A 22,927-nucleotide genomic window follows, 5' to 3' on the forward strand; every position below is an offset into this window, starting at 1 on the left:
GTGATATGTCCTTGAAAAAAGAACTCAAACTTTCTGAGTCTCCTTTAAAAAAAGTCATAAGATGAGCATGAATGACTATAACCACACGTGTTAATGAAATAACATAGAAGAGAACACTAGACTTTCAAGGGTGCAAATCTTCTCCCTGCAAGAATGTAGCTGCTCACTAATCTAGTTTTACAGATATCCATGAAGGCACAGGTGAAGCCAAAATAGACCCAGAAAACCCAGAGCCTTGGCACCAATGCATGTTTATTCGATTGGCATTTGTGTCCCGGGCCCCTATCTTATTTTGCTGAATTCTCACAATGAGTACCAACTGGAGAAAAGAAAGAGCTTGAGACTTAGGATTTGGTAGTTTTTGCTATTAACACTAATTTCAATGTCATAGAGATTTCAGCTGGAGGCCTCTTCACCTCACATTGGCCTGCTAGGGTTTATACCATTGATCCAGGGTGGGCCTGTGCCCTCCATGCACTGACAACTGCCCTCAACTTTCTACCTGTTTCCGTTTTTGATTTCAGCTCCTTCGGAGATCACTTTTGCCATTGACGTCGGGAACGGCCCCGTAGAGCTCATAGTTCACTCTCCTTCTCTTCTGAATGACAACCAATGGCATTACGTCCGGGCAGAGAGGAACCTCAAAGAGACTTCACTCCAGGTGGACAACCTCCCAAAGATGACCAAGGAGACGTCAGAAGAGGGTCATTTCCGATTACAGCTCAATAGTCAGCTCTTTGTAGGTAAGACACATCTTGAGGCCCCTTTGTGCCCAAACCCTCCAAGATCCTTGTGTGACCAGGCCCAAGGAGAATTGCAGTTTCATTTCATATCTAAGGAATGATTAGGATAATCAAAAAACACCTGTAATTATAAATTGAATATATATATTCTTCCTTTCTAGCTTCATTAGCTACAGAAATGAGATCAGGCCACCCTTTAGCAAATTTTGAGGAGGTCTCAGACTCTTTGTATCTTTCCTCCTTGTACATATTGTATGCAGATGTCTAGGACCCCTACTGGGTTTTACTCTTATAGTCAAAATCTACTCATAGAAGAACAATATATCAGCTATGTACGCCTTAGTCAATCTATCTCTAAGTCAGAGAGCCACTTTCACCCTTTCCAGTGACACCTGACTCCTGATAATTATTGGTAAGTATGCAGTAAAACATGTTACAGTGTCTCAAAGGGCTGTGTCATCAGTCATGTGGTGGGGAAAGGGACTATTGTCTACCACGGGCTTCTTCATACTTCCTGAAATGACATCCTTAAGGTGGCTGCCTTACACTTGCACAGGACAGCGGGCCTGGATCCGCAGCTGACATCTCTCCATTGGTCAATCCCTCCCGAGACTCAGAATCAGCCTCTAGACAAGTAGTTTATCTAAACTGACCACCACTGCCGATACTGGGGCTGGAAAGTCTTAAATGTCACTTATTGAGCCCATTCATTCCTTCCTTCCTTCATTCCCTAAATAGTCACTGAGCACTGAAAACAGATCAGGCACCTTGGTAGATGAATGAGAATTGAAAAATAAATTGTGGAAGGACCTGACTTTTCAAAGAGCTGTCTGTGCCTCTGTGTGTGTAAGAAAGAGAGATACTGAGAAACAGAGACAGAGAGGAAGAGAATTTAGCCACCTGAGTCCAGGTATGAAAGGTCAGCCTCTTTGCTAAAGTTCAGAAAGGACTTTTTGAAAGTAGGTTGAGCAGCGCTTGTAAAGATTTAAAGTACAAAATGGAGCTGTAAATATTAGGGTTATTGCAATATTATCAAAGCTAAGAAGCCGCTCTTATATAAAACTTGAAGTTCAGATGCTTAGAACATTGATATAAATAAGTCACAAAATGTGCCCGTCGACCCAGATTTAATTTTCTTTCCTTATTCATTTTTTAACCAACTCTCACACTACATAGCTTTACTACTAGTAATGAAATGCCACCAGCAATTAATGGACATTTCTTACCTGTTTCCTTTAAATTGGGGTTTTGCAACTCTGACAAAATCAGTCACTAAAAGCACACCAGCTAAAAGGAAAAAATCAACAAAATATGTCATATTTTCTCTTCTCAAGAGAAATCATATTTCTTTCTTCATCTGTCTTGCTTTACCTATCTAGCAGAAGCTATAAGTGATTAAAAGCATTTTTATGATTATAAGGCATTTACTTAATTAATAACCTACATGAGTGATATGATTTACTCTTAAAATATTTTTGAAAATTTATGTTGCTGTTTTAATTTTATTTAAACATCACATTTCATTTCTCTGAAGGAGTTTGCTAGTCATCAAGATTTAATGCCTTTTTTGGTGAAATCAATTCAAGTAGTTTGTAATTTTCATAAATTATATTCCATGCCAAAGTTTAATTTATCTTCAGGCAGCACTTACGAATCTTTCTGGAGGAAAGGTGTATATAAAGATGAGATAATATTTTTTATCCTTTCATACAAATTTCATGTCATTAAGAAATTATCATATGACCTGAATATGTGATAAACTTTGTGCAAGTCAAAAAGGGAAAAGACGCAGCTGTGTTTCTTGGCGGGTTTTATCTCCAGACGTTTCCGTTGAATTTATCACAGATGCAATCAGTTGTAGGAGCATGTCGATGGGTCTGGAGGACGTATCTTGCTCGAGCTGAAGCCAAGGTCAGCTGTGGTGAGAACACCTGCTTCTGCGATGTTTCTCTCCAATAAGTTCCATCTCAGATGTTACTCTGCTTTATTGAATTTGTCTTAATGTACTTGAAGAAGAAAAAAAAAGTCCGTTGGAGGTCATTTTAGTCTGTTGGTTTGAATTCCGTTGTTTAGTATACGGCAATGCGCCCATTTAGAAATGTGTCAGATGGCCAAAAATGCTGAAGTCTCACTATTTCCATTTTGTATAACTCAGTGGTTCAAAAAACAAAAACAGAACCCCCCTCCTTAGCTCTAGCAGTCAAAGTGAAGAATTGCATTCCCTATCATTCAGAAATGTAGAGACACTAGATACTTATATTTGCTAGGGAGAAAAAAGATAACATTGGTGGATACTTCTACATACAGATAGATTGAAGGTAGTGGTACTTAAATATTCATTTGGATACGTCTGTCTGCATACTTTTAGCCACGAAAGGATCTTTCAATCAAAACAGGGCATCGTTCAGCAATGGCATTGATGTGTGCTCCTGAGTGCTTCCTGAATACCAGAAACAGTTTGAACTTTATAAATAAGGTGTACCTCCTCGCACTGCCCCCGTCATTGGAATGTGACAAGTTAAAGTGCTCATCCATGACTCAATGCATGCTTGGTTCCTGGAAGCAATATTTTTATCCTCAGACTTTTATCTTCACGATAGTTAGGGACATTGGCAACCATGTCATCCCACTGGTCGCATTTTTTTTAACGGAGTAGAAGAAACTTAATAACACATAGATTCTGAAATGTATGCTGCAAGCGTGTCATTGTCACATCGTGGAGACTCCTGGAGGTTTCACCCCTCTGCTTGCTGTTCCCTATGAATGTGCCAGTCAGTCAGTGTGCACTTGAGGCAGCAGGAATCCAAGAACTAGCGCCCACTGCTGAAAGCGAAATGGAGATATGTGAGTGTGTGTCTCAGGTCAACTGCCAATAGGCCACGGGACTTTGGTAGAAAAATGCTAACCTCAGTATACCCATTGGCTTTAGCTGCAGAATGGAAACACAGGGTCTGGTAACTGATCCCTCAGGATTCGAGAATCTGTGATTTCCATTATTTATAGTAAGAATGCGCTCATCCTTACCCTCATTCTCCCCAAATCGGACATCGCGTCTTTCCAAATTTGCTACGATTAAAGAGTAGACGTTTTGTAAACATATGGGCCCAAGAGTCTCATTTTCATGTGATTTTACTGCTTTCTAATATTTTTCTTGTATGTCTTTCATGGACTTTTGTTTTGGAGTTTTGTTTTTTTTTGTTGTTATTGTCGTTTTGGGTCTGTCATTTATGTATATCAAAGTAAAATGAAGTTGTTCCCAATATATAGCTCCTTGGGGAAATTACTAGACTAGGAAAGAAAACAAAATGATTCTTGATACATTATAAAGTTTAAAGCGATCCCTAAAACCGCTGTTCCTACCTCCTTGCTGGCGGGGAATGTTTATTCTTATTTGCGGGTAAAGCATGACTGGCTTGGCAGGGTCAGTGGCGAAGCCAGGCAGGAGAGGGCGCGGTGGCACTGCACTCACGTAGGTGGGCTCTCTGTGGCAAAGTGCGGCCACACACACGGGCTGTCAGAGTCTCCTTGTGAAAAGTCACTTACCTTTATCCTGGTGCATGCCTCAGGGAGCGGCTTTCCTGACACAGGCCAGTAAAGTTTTCCATCTGCGAGGATACAATGTGTCTCAACCACAGGAGGAGGAAATATCCCTTTCACAGTAAAAAATCACTGAAAATAAACCTTTCAGCCTATTTATTATATAAGCCACTGTGCCTGGACGATGTTACTTACCATTACATCTGTCATTAACAGAAAATAAAGAAATCACTGTCTTCTCAACGTCCTATGCATCTCTGGTTATAACATCTAACTTACCAAACAAGTTTAGTTTTTCAAAGGTAAGGAATATGTCAGGTATACTTGAATTGTTTTTCTTAGTAAAACAATACCTGATTTCTGACGTTCCCCCTTAATACAAGAAATGCCAGAAATGGTCATTGGTGAGTTTAAGAAGCGGGTAAGAGACCTCAGAATGCTGCCAGGAAGAGTCACAGAAATGTTTTGTTTCGTTGCTACACATAAAGTACTTAGAGGAACAGCCAGTATCCAGAAAGCGATGATGACGAACGTCCAGGTCCCTCATGCATTTTCCTTCCCCAAGACCCCTTCTCCACAAACTCGCACTCTTATCGCTCGAAAATGTCTCGAAAGAACATTGGCTCTATTTTTACATTCAGAGGAGTGGATAATTAAATCACCCCTCCTGCAGAATTTTGTCTCTTCTTTAAGGTGTTTAGAGCTGAAGACGTTTAACCTCTACCAGTAGCCCATTGCAGTGTAGTTTGCAACCCCCCAAGCATACAGAAACTTATTTGAAATGTTTACCTACAACTTCTGCTTTAACTGAAGCTTATTTCATCATATGCTGGTCTGCACTGGGTTGATAATCAGCAATTGAAGGACAATGTTAAGTTTTCCTGTTTGGTTTGATTGATTGATTGCTTGATTGCCTTTGGTAAAATGTTACCACAAGTCCTTTTGTCTTTCTTAAAGGAGGGTGCAGTATGGCCCCTGGCGTCACTTTCTCACACAACCCAGGGAGAGAAGCCCTGAGATTAAGACCACACAAAACCCAATGTTAGAACCAGTTTTTCTGATTCCTGGGGCACTGCCAGTCATCAAAATTCATGACTCAGTAAAGGAAAAATTAGGGCAGTGTTGTTTATGTTACGCTGGGGTGATAATCATAAAAAAATTAAATCCAGATCTTTCTGGAAAATAAAACCAGCACTCCCTGGACATTCAAGGGCCTGATCTGAGAGATGGAGGGAGGTGAGAAGTTGTTTGTGTCTTTTCCTAAGCCAAGATGCCATTGAGCTAGCAACCAGAGAAAGTCCAGGTCAGAAAGAAAGCAGACCCAGCAAGGCATGTGGATGCAGGGACCCTACCTTCCACCCAGTGATCCTGTTTGGGTTTCTCCAAGGCTTTGGTGACAACAGAGGATTTGGAGAAGGAGGTGAGAAAGCTCCTGAACAGAGTGATGGAGGGGGAAGAAATGTAATCACAATCCTCCACTGAGTGTTATTGGCAGATTTATACTCAGTTCTCATGTGGTTACCAAGTTCTCTCTGATCCAGGGAGGAATGGAGTTGTCTTCGAAGCCACTTGTGTAGGGGAGACAGTTCTGGAGAAGAGATAGAAGTGCCACATTTCCATTCAGCTTCCTCCTCCGTCAGCCATGTGTCCCGCTACATGATGAGGGTCATCTCAGGATGTGTTTATGGTGCAGAGGGAGGCTTAGGAACCCGTGGTAGACTCAGGGACATGCTGCCAAAGTCCCCTTTCAGGACTTGCCTTGCCACAGGAAGGTGGCTGGTAGACAGTGTTCGCACGCCTGCCCCTCCGGCACTGCCTCAGCTGCCGGGAAGCCAGCTTTGGCAAGGGGGCCCACATGCACCGACCATTTGAGACCAGGGAATAAAGATGAGGCCATTTTGGCCTGAGGAAGTACACCTCTGATGGGCTTTTCTAGCTCTAGTGTTCTCTGTGGGCTGTTCCAGTCAACTGTCAGGACTGCACTGCCACTCCTGTCTTCTCTCCCCGTCCTCCCCCCCCCCCCCCCCCCCCCCCCCCCCCCCCCCCCCCCCCCCCCCCCCCCCCCCCCCCGCTTCCTTCCCCTCCTGTCCACCGGTGTGCTCCCAAGGGCATCTCTAACATGCCACTCCCCCTTTATCTCCATCCACAGCCTGCTTGCTGGAAAGTCCAACCTGAGCCAGAATTATGTAGATTTTTTGCACAAGACACACACACACACACATTTTTAATCATAGTAATCTTCTTAAGCAAAATATATTCCTCATTTCTCCCCAAGATTAGCCATAATATAATGCCTTTCCTCCTCTTTCTTCTCTGAAATACTCTTTAAAGCTGATGGATTCCTTATTGTCAAGTTTTGTTTTCATTCATACCTTTTAAAAAATGTTTTATTTACTATATTTTTTTGAGAGAGAGAGAGAGACAGAAGAGTGAGAGTGGAGGAGGGGCAGAGAGAGGGAGAACAAAATCCAAAGCAGGCTCCAGGCTCTGAGCTGTCAGCACAGAGCCCAAAGCGGGGTTTGAACCCATGAACTGTAAGATCATGACCTGAGCCGAAGTTGGGCACTTAACTGACTGAGCCACCCAGGCGCCCCCTAATTCATAGGTCATTAATGGTCCTGTTCTTCAGAGCAGGATGGGCACCTTTGCCCCTGATCCGTCTGGCAGATTCCTCTTCATTAATGACATGGCTTTTTGATGATTTGGATGAACTTTCTTCTCACTGGGTAGTGTGTTTTCAGCTCTTCCCTCTGCCTGTCATCATAGCCATCAGCCCAGGTTATAATGACCTGTTCATTGCCTCTTTCCCTTCAAGTGACTCCCATGTGGGCAGACATAGTATCTAATGTATCTTTATATCCTTGTGCCTGGGGAAGGTTCTCTGATATATTTTGAGATCAGTAAATAACCAATTAATGAAAGTGATGGAATGCAAAGTTTCAAATGCTGGTCCTGCCACCACTAGCTTTATTCTAAGTCAATTACCTTTATAGAGCCTCAGTTATACCATCTTCCTACTGGGCTTAATAATCAATACTCCACCAATCAATTACAAAGATTAAATTGTTCTCCTACTTGGAATTCTCTATCAAGGTTTATTAATTGGGAGTTGCAAGCAAAATCTTTTTAAATGGGAAATTATTTGTGGCCCCACCCCAGCGGGATAATGAGGCACTGCTTGGCCTGGAAATTTATGAGGTTTGACATTTAAAGGACACATCCAATTAGTGTAAAAGCTCCCAGGGGAGGGATCTTGACGCACACTGGGTTTTATCCCTCCTTTGTACAAATCAGCAAAAGTGTCCCCACATGGTGGTGTATCTGATGTGTGAATGCCTCAAGAGCTGGGGTGGGATCTTTGTGAAAGGCAAAGTTACAACCTCCATTGTCTTAGCAACTAACTTTCAAGGGTAAAGGAATTTTCAAAACTGGGATTTCAGATTGTTACGTGGTATACACACGCTTGCTGCGAGGTGTTTTCACTGTATTCACATTGCCATTACTATTGTTTTCCCTGTGCTCGGTGGGTGAAGATGGGCTCATTTATCAGTTCAGAGAATGTGTCCAGACAAGTCCCTCCACTTGTGATACAACGATACTGTAAGTTTCATGGAATAAACTGAAAGCCAACTGCATCCGACACCCATTTGTGGAGACATCTGAGCAGTCATGACCTTCAGCGATTGTCCTTCTCGTAGCCCCTGTTGCCAGTGAGGCAGCAGCAAAAAGCCAATTCAGTTTTTTTTTTCAATTGCAGTAATGTTCAGTTTTTGTTTTAATTGAAGTAATATTTAAAGCCAAGTTTATCTTTTGTTCTTTTAAGTATCAGCCTTACTCTGTCTTCCTTCCTTGTCCAAAACACCCTAAGGACCAATACATTCTTTCTAGCAGGTTATACCCTACTTTTTCTGGATTGGGGAGAAAATGTTCACTGAAAGGTGTCTGACCCCCTTTCCATTTGCCACTGTGTCCTTCCTCTTTTCTCACACTATTTGTCGGGGTCGCAATTCTTTTAGAAAATATTTTTGAATGTATATTCTGCTATCAGCCCTGGGGTAGACAACAGGAGCTTGAAAATGAATAAGATCCATTTGCTACTTACGAAGTACTGGCTGTGAATGGGGAGCAGAGGTTTTAAGCCAGGTCCCTTAGAATGCTTCACATCCGAGGTCGAGGGGTGAGCAGAGCGAAGGGGGCGCGGCTTTCACGTCTAATCAGGAGGCAGCTTCCAGACTCTATCCCTCCTGTACCGTGTGCGATGATTCCCTGTCTCTCTCGCCCTTATGCTGGGGGAATAAGGTTAGCAGGAGACTTCGGACAGTCTTTAAGGGAATCAGTGCTTAGAAGGCAGCCTGAGATGTGTGTGTACAACTCAGTGTGCACAGAATGTGTCTCTCAGCCTGGCTGGTCACTTGCTTATTCAGGTCTCCAGGAGTACAACTGAAGCCCAAATGTCCAAAACCCTCATAGAAACCAGGACTTTCCTGCCTGTGCATCCCCATGAGTGGCCACTTCCTACGGGAGCTTCAGGACGTGTTCCCTGCTCCCATATGCATTGCACCAGAGCCCTGCTTTGAGCTCTGAAGCATCTTAAAGTAGTGAGATGGGGGTTTTCTCAACAATGGGGTCAAGTGCCACCGTGCTTTCCATTCCCCTTGCCATCCGCCAAACCCTTTGTTCTCAGAACTCCTCCCTCTCTGCCTTTCACCTTCATATCCCTCCCCGGGGAAATTAAGTTATCAAATAGGTGGGAGTCCATGCTACTGGCAAGGTGAAGTTATTGCCCTGAAGGCAGATTTGGCTGTGTACTCACTGGATCCTCACCTACACAATCCTGAAGAAGAAAAAGCTCTTGCCCTAGGAGAGCGCCTTTCTAGAAGCTATAGTGCCGGTCAGTGGAAGGACTATATTTATTGGTTTCCATTTCTTTTCACAGTAGCACCAATATTCTGGGGTCCCTGATGTCCACAGCTCTTCCTTTCCTCCAGAGCATTCTGCAATAGGTTTTTGCCCTGGTTCCATCATTTCTTCTCCAGGTCTGTTCACCCTCTTTTTCTCTGCTCTCTTCTTTTCAGCAAAGCTACCTTGCTTCCTTCCTTTTATTCCTGAAGTCCATTTAACCTCTCTGGATCTCTGGATACCTGCAACCCAAGAGGGAAATGTAGAGGATACACATCCAACTTTATTATTATTATTATTATTATTATTATTATTAATTTACTGTTATTATTACATGTCCCAGTTATTATGCTTTATGGGGTGAAGACTAGTCCATCACAGTTTATTAACTTCTCATAATAAGGAATACATTTTAACTGATACTTGTAATATGTGTTAAAATATAATCTTCAAGGGGTGCCTAATTGACTCTGTCAGTTAAGCATCTGACTCTTCAGCTCAAGTCATGATCTCAGGAACCTTGGGATTCTCTCTCTCCCTCTCTCGCTGCCTCTCTCCCACTCATGTTCTCTCTCTCTCTCGGTCTCTCTTGCTCTCTATCAAAATAAATAAATAATTATATATATATATATATATACACACACATACATGTAATAAATTATATATATACATGTAATACAGTGTGTATATATATATATATATATATATATATAATATAAATTCATGAGTCTTGAACAAATAGAAAATAAACTTGTGTCAGAGATTTTATTTAACTCATTTGTTAGCGAGGGAGCCAGAAACATGTGATGGCCAGTTCAGAGAGCATTCTGAAAATCTAGGATATGTATAGGCAATTTAACAACAACAAAAAAGTTAGGATCAAGTTTTGGTGTTAAATATAAAAGTGTTTTTCAAATTGGGCCCTATTAGGTGTTATCTGTTCTACTGGAAAGAAATTATTTGTATCTCTACAAGATAAATATCATCCATGTTTTTTGCTTTATTTCCAAGTTTCAGCTCATTTTATTTTTCTGGCAAGAGAACACACACATTTGATGGTGTGCCCTGAATCACACTGAAGCCATCATTTCCCAAAGAAAGCTTGGAATAAGAAAAAAGACCAAAAGTGGGGCACCTGCGTGACTCAGTCAGTTGAGCATCCAGATTTGGCTCAGATTATGATCTCCTGGTTCGTGGGTTCGAGCCCCGAGTCAGGCTCTGTGTTGACAGCTCAGAGCCTGGAGCCTGCTTCAGATTCTGTGTCTCCCTCTCTCTCTGACCCTCCCCTGCTTATGCTGTCTGTCTCTCTGTGTCTCCCTCTCTCTCTGACCCTCCCCTGCTTATGCTGTCTGTCTGTCTGTCTCTCTCTCTCTCTCTCTCTCTCACAAAAATAAATAAAACATTTTAAAAAATCGTTTTAAAAATAAAGAAAAAAGACCAAAGGTAATGACTGCACAAATGCATCAAAATGTCATGACAGTGTTAATAGACTGGACAGTGGGAACTGGTTGGTCTTAATCTGCCATTGCTACTCTCCTATTTAGTGAATTACAGGCTTTTTATTTTAATATTTTAGGGTCCCCTGGTATCACCACAGAATCACTCTGGGTCAGGTGAAATGTCAGGGAAAATTCTTACAGCTTATAATTATAGAGCCTATACTTCATCTGCTTATTTCTTTAAATGAGCCTGCCCTTTAACTCCTGGGACTCTATCAGTTCTCAGCAGGGCCGTGCTAGGGAAAACTAACCAGTGACTGCCAGGGGCCTTAGCATATGGGAAACCCTGACATTGATGCTAACAGGACAAGAATGTGGTCAGGCAGCTGGCTGGAAAGAATGTAGGTGCTCCAGCTGATTCTAGAAAAGACCTGGAGCTCATATGGTATTTTTCATCCAATTGCCCTTGCAAGAAGGATAGTAATCCCTCCCCTTTCACAGGAGCCTTTGTAACTTGTCTTTAAAGCTGTTGTTGATAGTTTTTCATCTTCAAAAACTTTGGCAGGAGGGAGACGGTGAATCATGCCTTGGCACTCATCTTGCCAAGATGGGAGATGATCCTCCTTGTCAAAATGGCTCCCATGGCTACTCTAGACCCATAGTTAGGATTATGGGAACGTTTCTGCCTCATCATCTTGATATGCTTTGAGGGCTTCTCCGGATGATATGCAAAACAGTAATCAGCCACCACGAACTGGAGTGGGATTCCTTCCCTGTGGCTCCACATTAGCAACAAAAAACAGAAGCATCATTCAAGGGTTTGCTTGTTTCTTTCCCCCTCCTCCTGGGTGTAAATAATAACCAAATGAAGATTTCCACAGAATGCATACTTAACACTCTGCCTGGGCAATTTTTTGTGCCTTGCCATCATTCTCCTAAAAAGAAAGGAAATATTTGTTTTTGGCCAGTAGTCTTGAAGAAAAACAACAAACACACAAAAAAGCTAGCCTCTTTACAGAAAACGCAAGTCGCAAGATAAATACCTCCTACACACTCTGACCCACATCCCAGACAAATACATGCTGATACTGAGACAGGTATTTTTTAATGTCCAAATACCACATGGATTCATAAATGGCTTTCAGAGATCTACACAATTCTGTAGCAAGAAGTTACATCTAAAACTTGATGTAAGATTACTTCCAAAATGACTTTTAGAAAAAGGAGACCAACAGCATTATAGACAATATACATAATAAAGAAAAGATTTATTTTAAATTACACAATCAATATGCAAATACATGTTCACAGAGAATTAGTCAATAATACCTCCAAGTATTCCATTAGAGGCAACCGATGTCAGCGCAGTACGAGATCATCTGGAATGTTCAAGGTTCTTACAGACACTTAAGTACCCTTAGGAAACATTGTACAACATTATTATTTATGGATAAGTTTACATAAATGATAGGTTTATATGTATTATATCACAGCTTTCTCACTGTTTTTTGTTTGTTTTTGTTTGCATTTTTTACTTCAAATATGCCTCGGAGACCATAGCATGTCAATATAAATAGCATATTAAACTGCTATCTAGTGTTTTACCTAATATTTTCAGCTTTTGCTTGTTTTGTTGCTATGCTTGTTTTATGTCCTTAATGCATCTGGAATTTGTTTAAGGCTTTGAGGTAGGACTGTAATTTTATTTATTTTCCAAAATGTTTTCCCATCTCTGTTTATTTCATGGTTCCTCTTCTTCCTCATTACTTAGAACTCCAATGCATATTATAATGTAAAAGCCATCTCTCTATACAGTCTTTCTGGATTTCTTGGAAATTTCTGGTTTCTTGGGGTGCTTGGCTGGTTGGGTCATTAAAGCATTTGACTCTTGATATCAAGGTCAAGAGTTCCAGCCCTGTGTTGGCTATAGAGCTTACTATACTTTACTTTGTGTTCACAAAACCAAAACCAAAAGCAAAGCCCAGAAATGTCTGGTTTCTGTTTTATTTACATAGATTTTTTTTCCATAAGTACTGAACCAACATCATATTTACAGGGCATATTTTGATACAGGTTTCCTTCTACACACACACACACACACACACACACACACACACACGCACACACACATACCACTCCTCTTTTTAATCCTGTATTTTAGATTTAGCTTTTCATGTTCCATGAAAATAATTGTGGAGAGTTATTTACTAGATTTTATTGTGTTAAAGAAATTAGCTACACATTACTGACTCATACAGAAGCATGTTTTATTCCGTTAGGTATTCTTAGGAACAAAAGTAAAATTGTATTGTTTCCTTTATATATACACATCTTGTTAATCTCAAGGTGTTCAGCTACTTTTGTTGGTAAATAGGTTTTTTTCCTTGCTATTGCATCTTCCAGCTGGTTATCATTGTTGTATAAGACCATGATTGATTTTGTACGTTGATATTTATATCCATCCACATTCTTATAAACTTAATTGCAATAATTTGTCATTATTGTTTTAAGGGGATTTTCTAGGTAGACAATTATGCTATTTGTGCACATAATACAGTATTTGCAAGGACTATGTATGAACTGAATTAATTATTTTGGAGTGTAATCATCATGCTAGCTCCATGTTGGGACATTGGCCTTATTCTACCTTCTTAATAATAATAGCATTTTCATGGCTCTCGATACACATTGCTGAATTATTCTTGAAACGTTTTTCACAGCATTCATTTCCACCGAACAATAGGAAATCCTTTAATCTGTTGTTATGGATTCTAAGTTAGCAATCTTTCCCAACGTTTTGAGGAGAATTAGTATTTTATTTGAGGTCTCACATTTGTACTGAGGATTAAATCAGAAGATGCCTGAAGCACAATGGCGCTGTATCCGAAGTAAGCTTTTAGTTCAAATTGACTATTGCATCATTATTTGACCTTTTAAACAGCCAGTTAGTGCCAATCTATTACATAGAGTGTCTTGATTAATTTATGAGCAAGAAATCACTATATCTGGCCAAACTCAACCAGACCCATACTTTGTTCTTAAGAAAATCACATTTTGTAGTTAAAATTTCTACTAGGATTTCCTTTTGGTACCAAGACTCTGTCAGTTAGTGGGGGTAGGGGCAGGATAAAAGCAGAAGACAAATGATGGTTAGCGTATTTGCTTTTATTCATTATGTGTGTGCTGAATCTGCTGCCACTTAAGAATTTGGAATATAGGTGGTAAATGTACCTGTACTTGAGTGGGCTATTATTTTTTTTAACATTTATTCATTTTTGAGAGAGAGACAGAGCATGAGTCAGGGAGGGGCAGATACAGAGAAAGGTAGACACAAAATCCGAAGCAGGTTCCAGGTTCTGAGCTGTTAGCACAAACACACAGGTGGTGAAATCATGACCTGAGCTGAAGTTGGATGCTTAACCGACTGAGGCCCCCAAGCGCCCCAATTGAGTGGGCTATTATGATTCATCTAAAAAACAGCTACTTCAAGTTCCAGGTCAAAAAAGTAAGAAAGAAAAAAGAAAGATAGAAAAACAGAAAGAGTTATTATTTTTGTGAATCAGCAGCCTGACCTGGCACATTCAGTGTTTTGCCAGAAGAGGAGTCTTTAACAAAGGAGTGTTGCTTGAGTCTTTGGAGGAAAGAGAACAGGCACCCACGAGAGAAGTAGAGGTTTTGCACTCGGTATGAAAGACCAGAACAAAATTGAGACGTTCCCCTGGAAATGATGAGCCTTTGTGGTGTTCTACGACAGGCTTAGAATGATGGCAGCTTGAGGAAACATCATCACAATGAATATGCTTGATACCAAGCATACTGAAGTCTCATGCAGAATTGCTTCTCATTAGGCCAGCCAGCTAACCAGTGGTGATGTTATCCAGAAGAGTGAGGTGGAAGTCAAAGAGAATAAATGCCTATGTGTACAGTACTTGGTGGGAAAAAACATGTTAGAGATAAGGGTAAGTGGGTAGAAGGATCCCTTGATGATAGTAGTGAATTAAGTTGTCTCATCACATCATTCATTTCAATATTTTAGAGCTGCCAAGGTATGCAGGTTTTGAAGGTCAAGCGACCCCAGTCTGACACCTGGTTGTGCCACAGAAAATCTGTTTGAGGGGTGCCTGGGTGGCTCAGTTGGTTGAGTGTCCGACTTTAACTCTGGTCATGACCTCGCCGTTCGTGGGTTCAAGCCCTGCGTCAGGCTCTGTGCTGACAGCTCAGAGCCCAGAGCTTGCTTTGAATTCTATGTCTCTCTCTCTCTCTGCTCCTCCCTGGCTTGATATCTGTCTCTGTCTCTCAAAATAAATAAATGTAAAAAATACCTTTTTTAAGTAAAAAAAAAAAAAATCTGTTTGATTCTTGACTCTGACACTGTTTCCTCAAGTATACAATGTGAATAATTTGAATACTTTCTTTCCCTTCATGTATTCAATGAGGTAATTTTATTTTATTATTAATTTTTTTATTTATGTTTATTTATTTTTGAGACAGAGAGAAACAGAGCATGAGTGGGGGAGGGACAGAAAGAGGGAGACACAGAATTTGGAGCAGGCTCCAGGCTCTGAGCTGTCAGCACACGAACCATGAGATCATGACCTGAGCCAAAGTTGGACGCTTAACCACTAAGCCAGCCACCCAGGCACCCCTCAGTGAGTTAATTTTTAAGTTTCTAGCAGACAAGTATGTTTGAAATGTAATTTTTATTTTAAGTTAGAAGTGTTGTTCTGATTCTCGGTCAGTTTGGAGATGAACTGCAAGCCTCAAAATCATGACTTCCAGTGCTTTAAGGATGGTGCTCTAGTTTTGTTCTGTTATTGTTGTTGTTGTTGTTGTCATTGTTTTTCTGACCTTTCAGTGAACTGTAGACAAGATTCAGGCCAGGAAAGAGAATAGTATCTTAGAGCAGCAGGTGAAAAGTCAAATGCTTGCAAGGGCATGAATGAGTGAGCTGGTCCTGGAGGAGAATGTGGCCAAGTGGGGATTGGATTCTCTCTCTTAAAGGAATTGACCCCAGTGCATTTACAGGCCGGGTGCACTGAAGTCAGAGAAAGGAATGTGGGCAGTGGGGGGAAGCAGGAGAGGTAAGTAAAGGCTAGGTCTTTCATACTATACCATCTCTGCTAAAGAATTGAAACTTGATCCTGAGAACAGTCAGTAGTCTCTGAAGGGCATTAAATAGGAATGGCCAAATCAAAATTTCAAATTTGGCTGATCTTTCTGATCCCAAAGTAGTAAATGAATGGGAAGAGTCAAGACTGAGGGTACAAAGGTCAGCTGGAAGGTTGTTGAAGGGAGTCAAGTTGGAGTGAGGAGGATGCTGCTAGGACCGTGGCTCCAGGTGCATAAAGAAGCAGATGGTACTTTATGTTAACTATACTGGAATTTTAAAGAAAGTAGATGGAGCCAGAGACATCTGGGAGAGCAAAGCCACAGGGCTAGGTTGGGAGGGGAGGTGGAGGGATTGAGAAGGAGAAGGGGGAGGGAGGACTGCGGCTACATTTCTGCCTTGTATTCAGGTTTCACAGAAGATTCACACCTGCACCAATGCTCTACAGGTGATAGGCAACATCAGAAAATGGAGAGAACCAGCCACCTGACAGGGGTGTGAGCATGTGGGTGAGGAACATCTTTCTGGAATTATTCTATTATCAGTCTACCTATTACCTCTCCATGGGGGGGGGGGGAAGAAGCCTGACCTCTAGTTTTTGTTTTGGTTTTTTTTCTGTTTATCTTTTTTTTTTTAATCGTTCATGAAGAAAGAAAAGCAGTCAGGTGAACACTGTGGAATTTAGTTCATAGTCCATTGTGTCATTTGTTTTGTCGAAATCTGGGGGCGAAACAGTTCTCTTGTTTTAGGTCATTCTCTCCATACTCTGTATGTCTCAAACCTCAAGGAGCACATTTCTGCCAGAGAAACTACCCCAGCTACACTCATTTCCATTTATAAACTTGTTGACTAAGTCACACGCAAGAAAATGTGCAATAGATCTTGCATTCTGCACCTCTGCTAGAAGAAAAATGCCCCTAACAAGATATATGAAGAGTTATTCAAATCTACCGCAGAGAGTAACTACAGAATGGGGGGGGGGATAAAAAGGCAAAACATTTGACTATATAAATCCTCCCCTCTTTATTCTGTACAATTCCAGGAAAGAAATAATGAACCTTCCTTTATGATCTGCTTGTATTTATAATTGATTTATCTTGCGGTTGAAAGGAGACTTACTAAAATTGAGACAGACAGGGGAATACAATTTGGGTTTGACCTCCTGGCCTTTTTGGATATCACTTATCAGAACTGAAGCTAAAGTAGACTTTCACCATTATTTCAGAATAAAAGACTCGATGAATCCTTCAGGAACATTATGTCTGTGGATGTAGCCAGCGACTGCTATACACATATTAGTGTCTGTAGACATGATGTGATTCAGGGAAGGCACAATACCCCCCTTAACCCCACTGTACACTCCCATCTTCCCCATTTCCAATTATTTCCTTGTCCGGCCTGCCAGGCTGATGGATGCCAGGAATTTTAAGGTTACCTGACTTATTTCTTCAACTTACCACTTTGTTTCTTGCTTTAGTCTCTGTATTCCTTGTCTGAGATGACACACTTGGAATTCTCATCTGTATCCACCCTGGGGGGAATATATTTTTATCTGGTCATTTGCTAGACCAAGATTTAATAAGGTTGTAGGACTAGAAATGAATGAGGCTCAGAAAGGACAGTGGATGGATAAAGAAAATAAATGACAAGCTGGTATTGCCCTATTGTTTTTCTCTTTGTTCACACACTTTGTAGACCTTGAAGGCCTGAGTGTATCATTCCTTTATCCACGTGTGTGGACTTGAGCCCACCGTGTTGAATTTGGAATAGAACTTGTGCCTTTAAAGGCAGTCTGGACCCATGTCTTCTCTGGGATTTCCCGAGATTCCAAGCACCAAATAAATATATCCTGATGGGAGAAAGGGGACGCCCAGGTAGCTAAGTCAGCTGAGCATTTGTCTTCGGCTTAGGTCACGATCTCGCAGTTTGTGAGTTTGAGCCCAGCGTCAGGTTCTGTGCTGACAGCTGAGAGGCTGGAGCCTGGTTTGGATTTTGTGTCTCCCTCTCTCTCTGCTCCTCCCCCTTTCCCTGCTTACACTCTGTTGCTTTCTGTCTTTCAAAAATAAATAAACATTAAAATATTAAAAATAAATATCTCCTGATGGGGTTTAGCTCAATTTTTTGGCTTGTTGTCTCTCCATTCACATTTTTCTGATATTGGACATTTAGGATAGTAGAATCCCAGATTCCTAATGCTAACAAAATCCTCTGTCACTTGGAATCTACTCCATTCTTGAATAATTTGCAAATAGCACTGTGAATCTCTCTGATCACTTTAGGATGTACCCACAGTAGAAGTTGGGTTATAACCCTGTTCTGTATTCCACATAATAATTTGGAGTTAAGTGCTAGGATATTGCTCTCTCTCTCTCTGTCTCTCTCTTTATATAGACACTTACATATAAATGACCTACTTGTTCTAGTCATGGTAAGGGCTCAGGAGAAGGCACAGAAAAGACTAATGATTGAGCACATACTGTGTCCCATGATTCTAACTAAGCTTTAAATAAACACACTAAACAGACTTATTCTTATTTTACGGATCAAGTAGGAAGATGAGGTCATCCAGGGGTCAACATGACTAATCAGCTAGTGACTTGGAGTATGACTCCATATCTGGATCCTGAAGCCTGTCTCCCTTCCCACTCTGGCATTGTACTTCATGAACCACGCAAAGCTTGTTCCCATGTACTTACTTCATGCGCCTGACAGCTTGCTTCTAACTGTGTCAGAAGGGACGATCAGCCTTGGGCATTCTACTTCAGACAAGACACATTTTATTTTATTTGCAAGGAATGTGATGATCTAAAGTTTCTGTCTTAAACATGTAAAATACAGGATTGCATGTAAAGTATCATATTTTCTTTCTTTCTTTCTTTCTTTCTTTCTTTCTTTCTTTCTTTCTTTCTGCCTTTCTTCCTCTCTTCCTCTCTTCCTTTCTTTCATTTAGAGTTAGGGGGTGAAGAGCTTCCCAGCCTGAGGAGACATGTAATACATTTTGCACATGGTATTTGAATTCTTAATTCTCACTGGAAACTATCGTGAAAAAGTTTCACACAGAAGGACAACAGAATGATGCTTCACCATTACGAGTGTCTATATGACACCTAAAAAATCCCATGGCATGATATCTTAATTTTTCCCCTTTTATTTTTCACTGCTTAGGGGGAACATCATCAAGACAGAAAGGCTTCCTAGGATGCATACGCTCGTTACACTTGAATGGGCAGAAGTTGGACCTGGAAGAGAGAGCGAAGGTCACATCTGGAGTCCGGCCGGGATGCCCGGGCCATTGCAGCACCTACGGTAGCATCTGCCACAATGGGGGCAAGTGTGTGGAGAAGTACAGCGGGTACTCGTGCGATTGTACCAATTCACCATATGAAGGGCCCTTTTGCAGAAAAGGTATGATAGGCACCTCTGTTTGTCCCGTGTTGTATTGTAGTGCCTACAGGCCACGGCCAAATCATGCCCTCAGACAGTCCCCAAGCAATCATTTGTCTCCTTTAGTTTCTCTCTGTTTAAAGACTCCATGTAGCTCCTCAATGCAATTACACATACCTGTTTTCACTCTGTCGACATCGGCAGTGCAGTTGGACTGGATGGATAGTAATGGTGCAGCATGTCCCCTTGGCCCAGGGACCAGCTGAGCCCTGGGACAGGTGGACTTTCATTTCTTTTGTATCAGCCAGATCACGAGGGGTGCACTGATCTTCCCAGTTCTAGTTCCTTAACCCACACATGTAATCACAGAATTATAGAATCTACCCCTGGAAGGAGTCATTTTAAAGCATTTCTTGCAAATAAGGAGCATATAGGTAAGTTAGTAGACACAATAGCATACATCTAGTAAAATCTCCCTATTCTCCAGATGATGGGAGTAGGGTCTGAAGCTTTAAAAGCCGTTCCTGGAGATTCACATTTGGTTCATCAAGGGGCTTGGAATGAAAAACAGGAATCAAAATCCCTGCCCCCATCTTTATACATCCTCTAATCTTATTAATTCACTGCATTGACAAAACTAACCATGATGGATATACATCTTGAACAAGGAGCAATGATCATGGTGTAAATTCTCTAGAAAATTCAAGATAACTCTACAAACTATAAAATGGCATTATTCAGTATCAACACTTAGTGGTTTTCAAACACAAGGGCAAAAGATTAGGTCTCCTTTCAACCTTTGCAAGATTTTAAAGTTTATTTTATGGATGGAAAAAAATGTTTTTGAACACATAATGTAAACAGTATTCCAAGAGCAGCATTTAAACTATTAAAATAAAACATTTCAATTACTTTGAAACACCATTTACATAGAAACAATGACGGCAATTATACACAATTCTTGTCAATTCATTAAAACTCATTTCCCAAACACCTCTACCAAACAATGCGTTATTTAGTCCAATTTACTATTGGAACTTAAAAACAATGGAGGAGAGAGAAGCACCCAGTATTCTCTTTGAAGGACTCTGTAATTTAAGTTCTTCATCATTTACATTGGCCTTCTCCCCAGTTAGATCGAATTACTTGCTTATTATTGTTGAGACCCATTGTATTCGTTGGGAAAAAAAATTATGGTACAAACTTTAGGGCCAGCAGTGTGTTGGGCCCTTCATGGAGTTTGATATAAAGTGGTCCCATCCCAGTAGGTGTTTAATGTGAAGGAGGAGACGCAAGGATGCCACTGGGTTTTTGCCCTAAGGGAGGTCTCTGATTAACTATCCTTAAAAAAACCTTAAATGCCACCTTTAGTCTAGTCCCACAGGCCAGAAGAAACAAATACAGAATAAACGCCACCAGGCCTATATTTACAGGATCTATATCCAAGTTTTATGTTTGGTAAAGAAATGGAAAACAGTGCTATTCTACATTTCTCCAGGGACATTGTTCAAACATCTCATAGATCATATTGTTCTAAATTTAGCCTAATTTTTCATTGGCTTTTTCCCCCTGAAACAACTCTAAGTATCTTCTGTCCCTACCCCAACATCTTTTTGCTGCATATATTGAAATAGCCTCTGTTTTCTCTCCCCATTTTTTACTTTGATCTATAAGCAAAATAGACAAGTATGTGCGTAGCCTTTTCAGTTTGCTTTATATTTCACAGTCCTAGACTTTCACCCCTCTGTCATAAATCTAAGGAAATGATTCCCTTTATATTCAGCACCTGCATAGTATGTAGAATAAACCATTTAACCGAGTCTTCTAGCCATACTAATTGTCTAGAGAAGTGTACCTTGGAGTGGAAATGGGAGTCATTAGCTATGCGATGGTCCTGAACAAGGGTGCCATTCTATGTTAATGTACTAGGGTATGTGTGATTCAGGGGGCGCATATACTGGGAATATATGGGGTGGAATTTCCAATGCCTAGGCTAGAACCATGATCCATTGATCCACTTTCTGTTTCTGATTACACTACAAAGTAATAATAATCATGCAGGTAGTAATTATTGACGGCAGCATACATTCCTTAAGGCCAACCTAGTAAGAAGGATATTAACACTTGCTTGTAACATATTAAGAACATTGAAGTTCATGGAGTTTTAATGACTTGTTAATAAGTGTCAGAGCTGAAGATCCATCCAGCATTTTTTTGGTTTCTTTTTTCTCTTTAAAACCCTAATTTCGGGGCACCTGGGTGACTCAGTTGGTTGAGCCTCTGACTTCGGCTCAGGTCATGATCTCACGTTCGTGGGTTTGAGCCCTGCGTTGGGCTCTGGGCTGACAGCTCAGAGCCTGGAGTTTGCTTCCGATTCTGGTCTCCCTCTTTCGCTGCCCCTCCCTGCTCATGCTCTATCTCTCTCTGTCTCAAAAATAAATAAAAACATTAAAAAAATTTTTTAAATAATAAATAAAACCCTAATTTCATTTTATATAGGAATAAAGTGGTAAGATTCAAATATTTTTTCTGCTTTGTGTTTCTCTTTTTTTAATTGAGATGTGATTTCATATCCAAAAATTCACCCTTTTAAATTGTATAATGAAGTGATTTTTAGCATAGTCACAAACTTGCATAGCCATCACCATTATTTAATTTCAGAATACGTTTATCACCCTAAAAAGACATTTTATACCCATTAGTAGCTATCCTTCATTCACCTCTCTCCACGTCCATAAAACAACTGATTTACTTCCTGTCACTATGGATTTACCTATCTGGACATTTTATATAAATGGAATCAGATAATATGTGACTTTTTTGTGTCTAGATTCTTTCACTTAGGATGTTTACAAGGTTCATCCATGCTGTAGCATTTTCTTCTATTTTGTTCCTGTTTTGTTTCCAAAGAGTATTTTATTCCATTATGTAGATCTAACTCATGTATTTTTTTAATCTATTCATCAGTTAGTGGCCAATGGCATGTTTTTATTTCTTTGGCTATTATAAATAATGCTATTAACATTCATATACATGTTTTTGTGTGGATTTATATTTTCTGTTCTCTTGGGTATATACCTAGAAGTGGAATTACTATGTCATATACTAACTGTATGTTTAGTTTTTTGAGGAAACTGGCAAACTATTTTCAAAGTGACTGCTTCAATTTACATTCTACCGCAGAGTACAAGGATTCCAATCTCTCCACATCCTCACCAACACTTGTTATTATCGCCTTTTTAATAACAGACATCTTACTATGAATGTGTGAAATGGTATCCCATTGTGTTTTTGACTTTCATTTCACTGATGACTAATAACACTGGACATATTTTCATGTTCTTATTGACAGTATACCTTCATTGGTGACACATTTATTTAAATATTTTGCTTCTTATTTTTAATTAAAAAAAATTTTTTTGAGAGAGAGACAGCATGAGCAGGGGAAGGTCAGAAAAAAAGGGAGACACAGAATCCAAAGACAGGCTCCAGGCTCTCAGGTAGCTGTCAGCACAGCCTGACACAGGGCTGGAACCCACGAACCGTGAGATCATGACCTGAGCCGAAGTCAGATGCTCAGCCAACTGAGCCACCCAGGTGCCCCAGTCTTTTGCTTGTTTTTTGATTGAGTTATTTATCCTTTTTTTTTTTTTAGTTGTAGGAATTATTTGCATATTAGGAATACAATTCTCATACTAGATATATGCTTTGTAAATACTTTTCCTCTTCCATTTTCTCCATAGTATCTTGTGAAGCCCAAAGTTTTTATTTATCATACCATCCAAGTCTTCTTTTTGTTTTATTTTAGTTGATTGTGC

At 40.5% G+C, this 22,927-nt stretch overlaps 1 protein-coding gene across 2 annotated transcripts in view; it reads left to right on the forward strand.

Moving 5' to 3' along the window:
- Nucleotides 1-22,927, forward strand: part of CNTNAP5 (contactin associated protein like 5) — a 789,622-nt gene that overhangs the window by 662,984 nt on the left and 103,711 nt on the right. For both annotated transcript variants that reach the window (XM_029934734.1, XM_029934735.1), the window contains 2 exons: nucleotides 525-743; nucleotides 18,891-19,130. In XM_029934734.1, coding sequence (XP_029790594.1) covers nucleotides 525-743; nucleotides 18,891-19,130 — 459 coding nt within the window. The remainder of the gene's footprint in view (nucleotides 1-524; nucleotides 744-18,890; nucleotides 19,131-22,927) is intronic.

This window comes from Suricata suricatta, chromosome 3 (assembly GCF_006229205.1).
Source record: "Suricata suricatta isolate VVHF042 chromosome 3, meerkat_22Aug2017_6uvM2_HiC, whole genome shotgun sequence".
NCBI lineage: Eukaryota > Metazoa > Chordata > Mammalia > Carnivora > Herpestidae > Suricata > Suricata suricatta.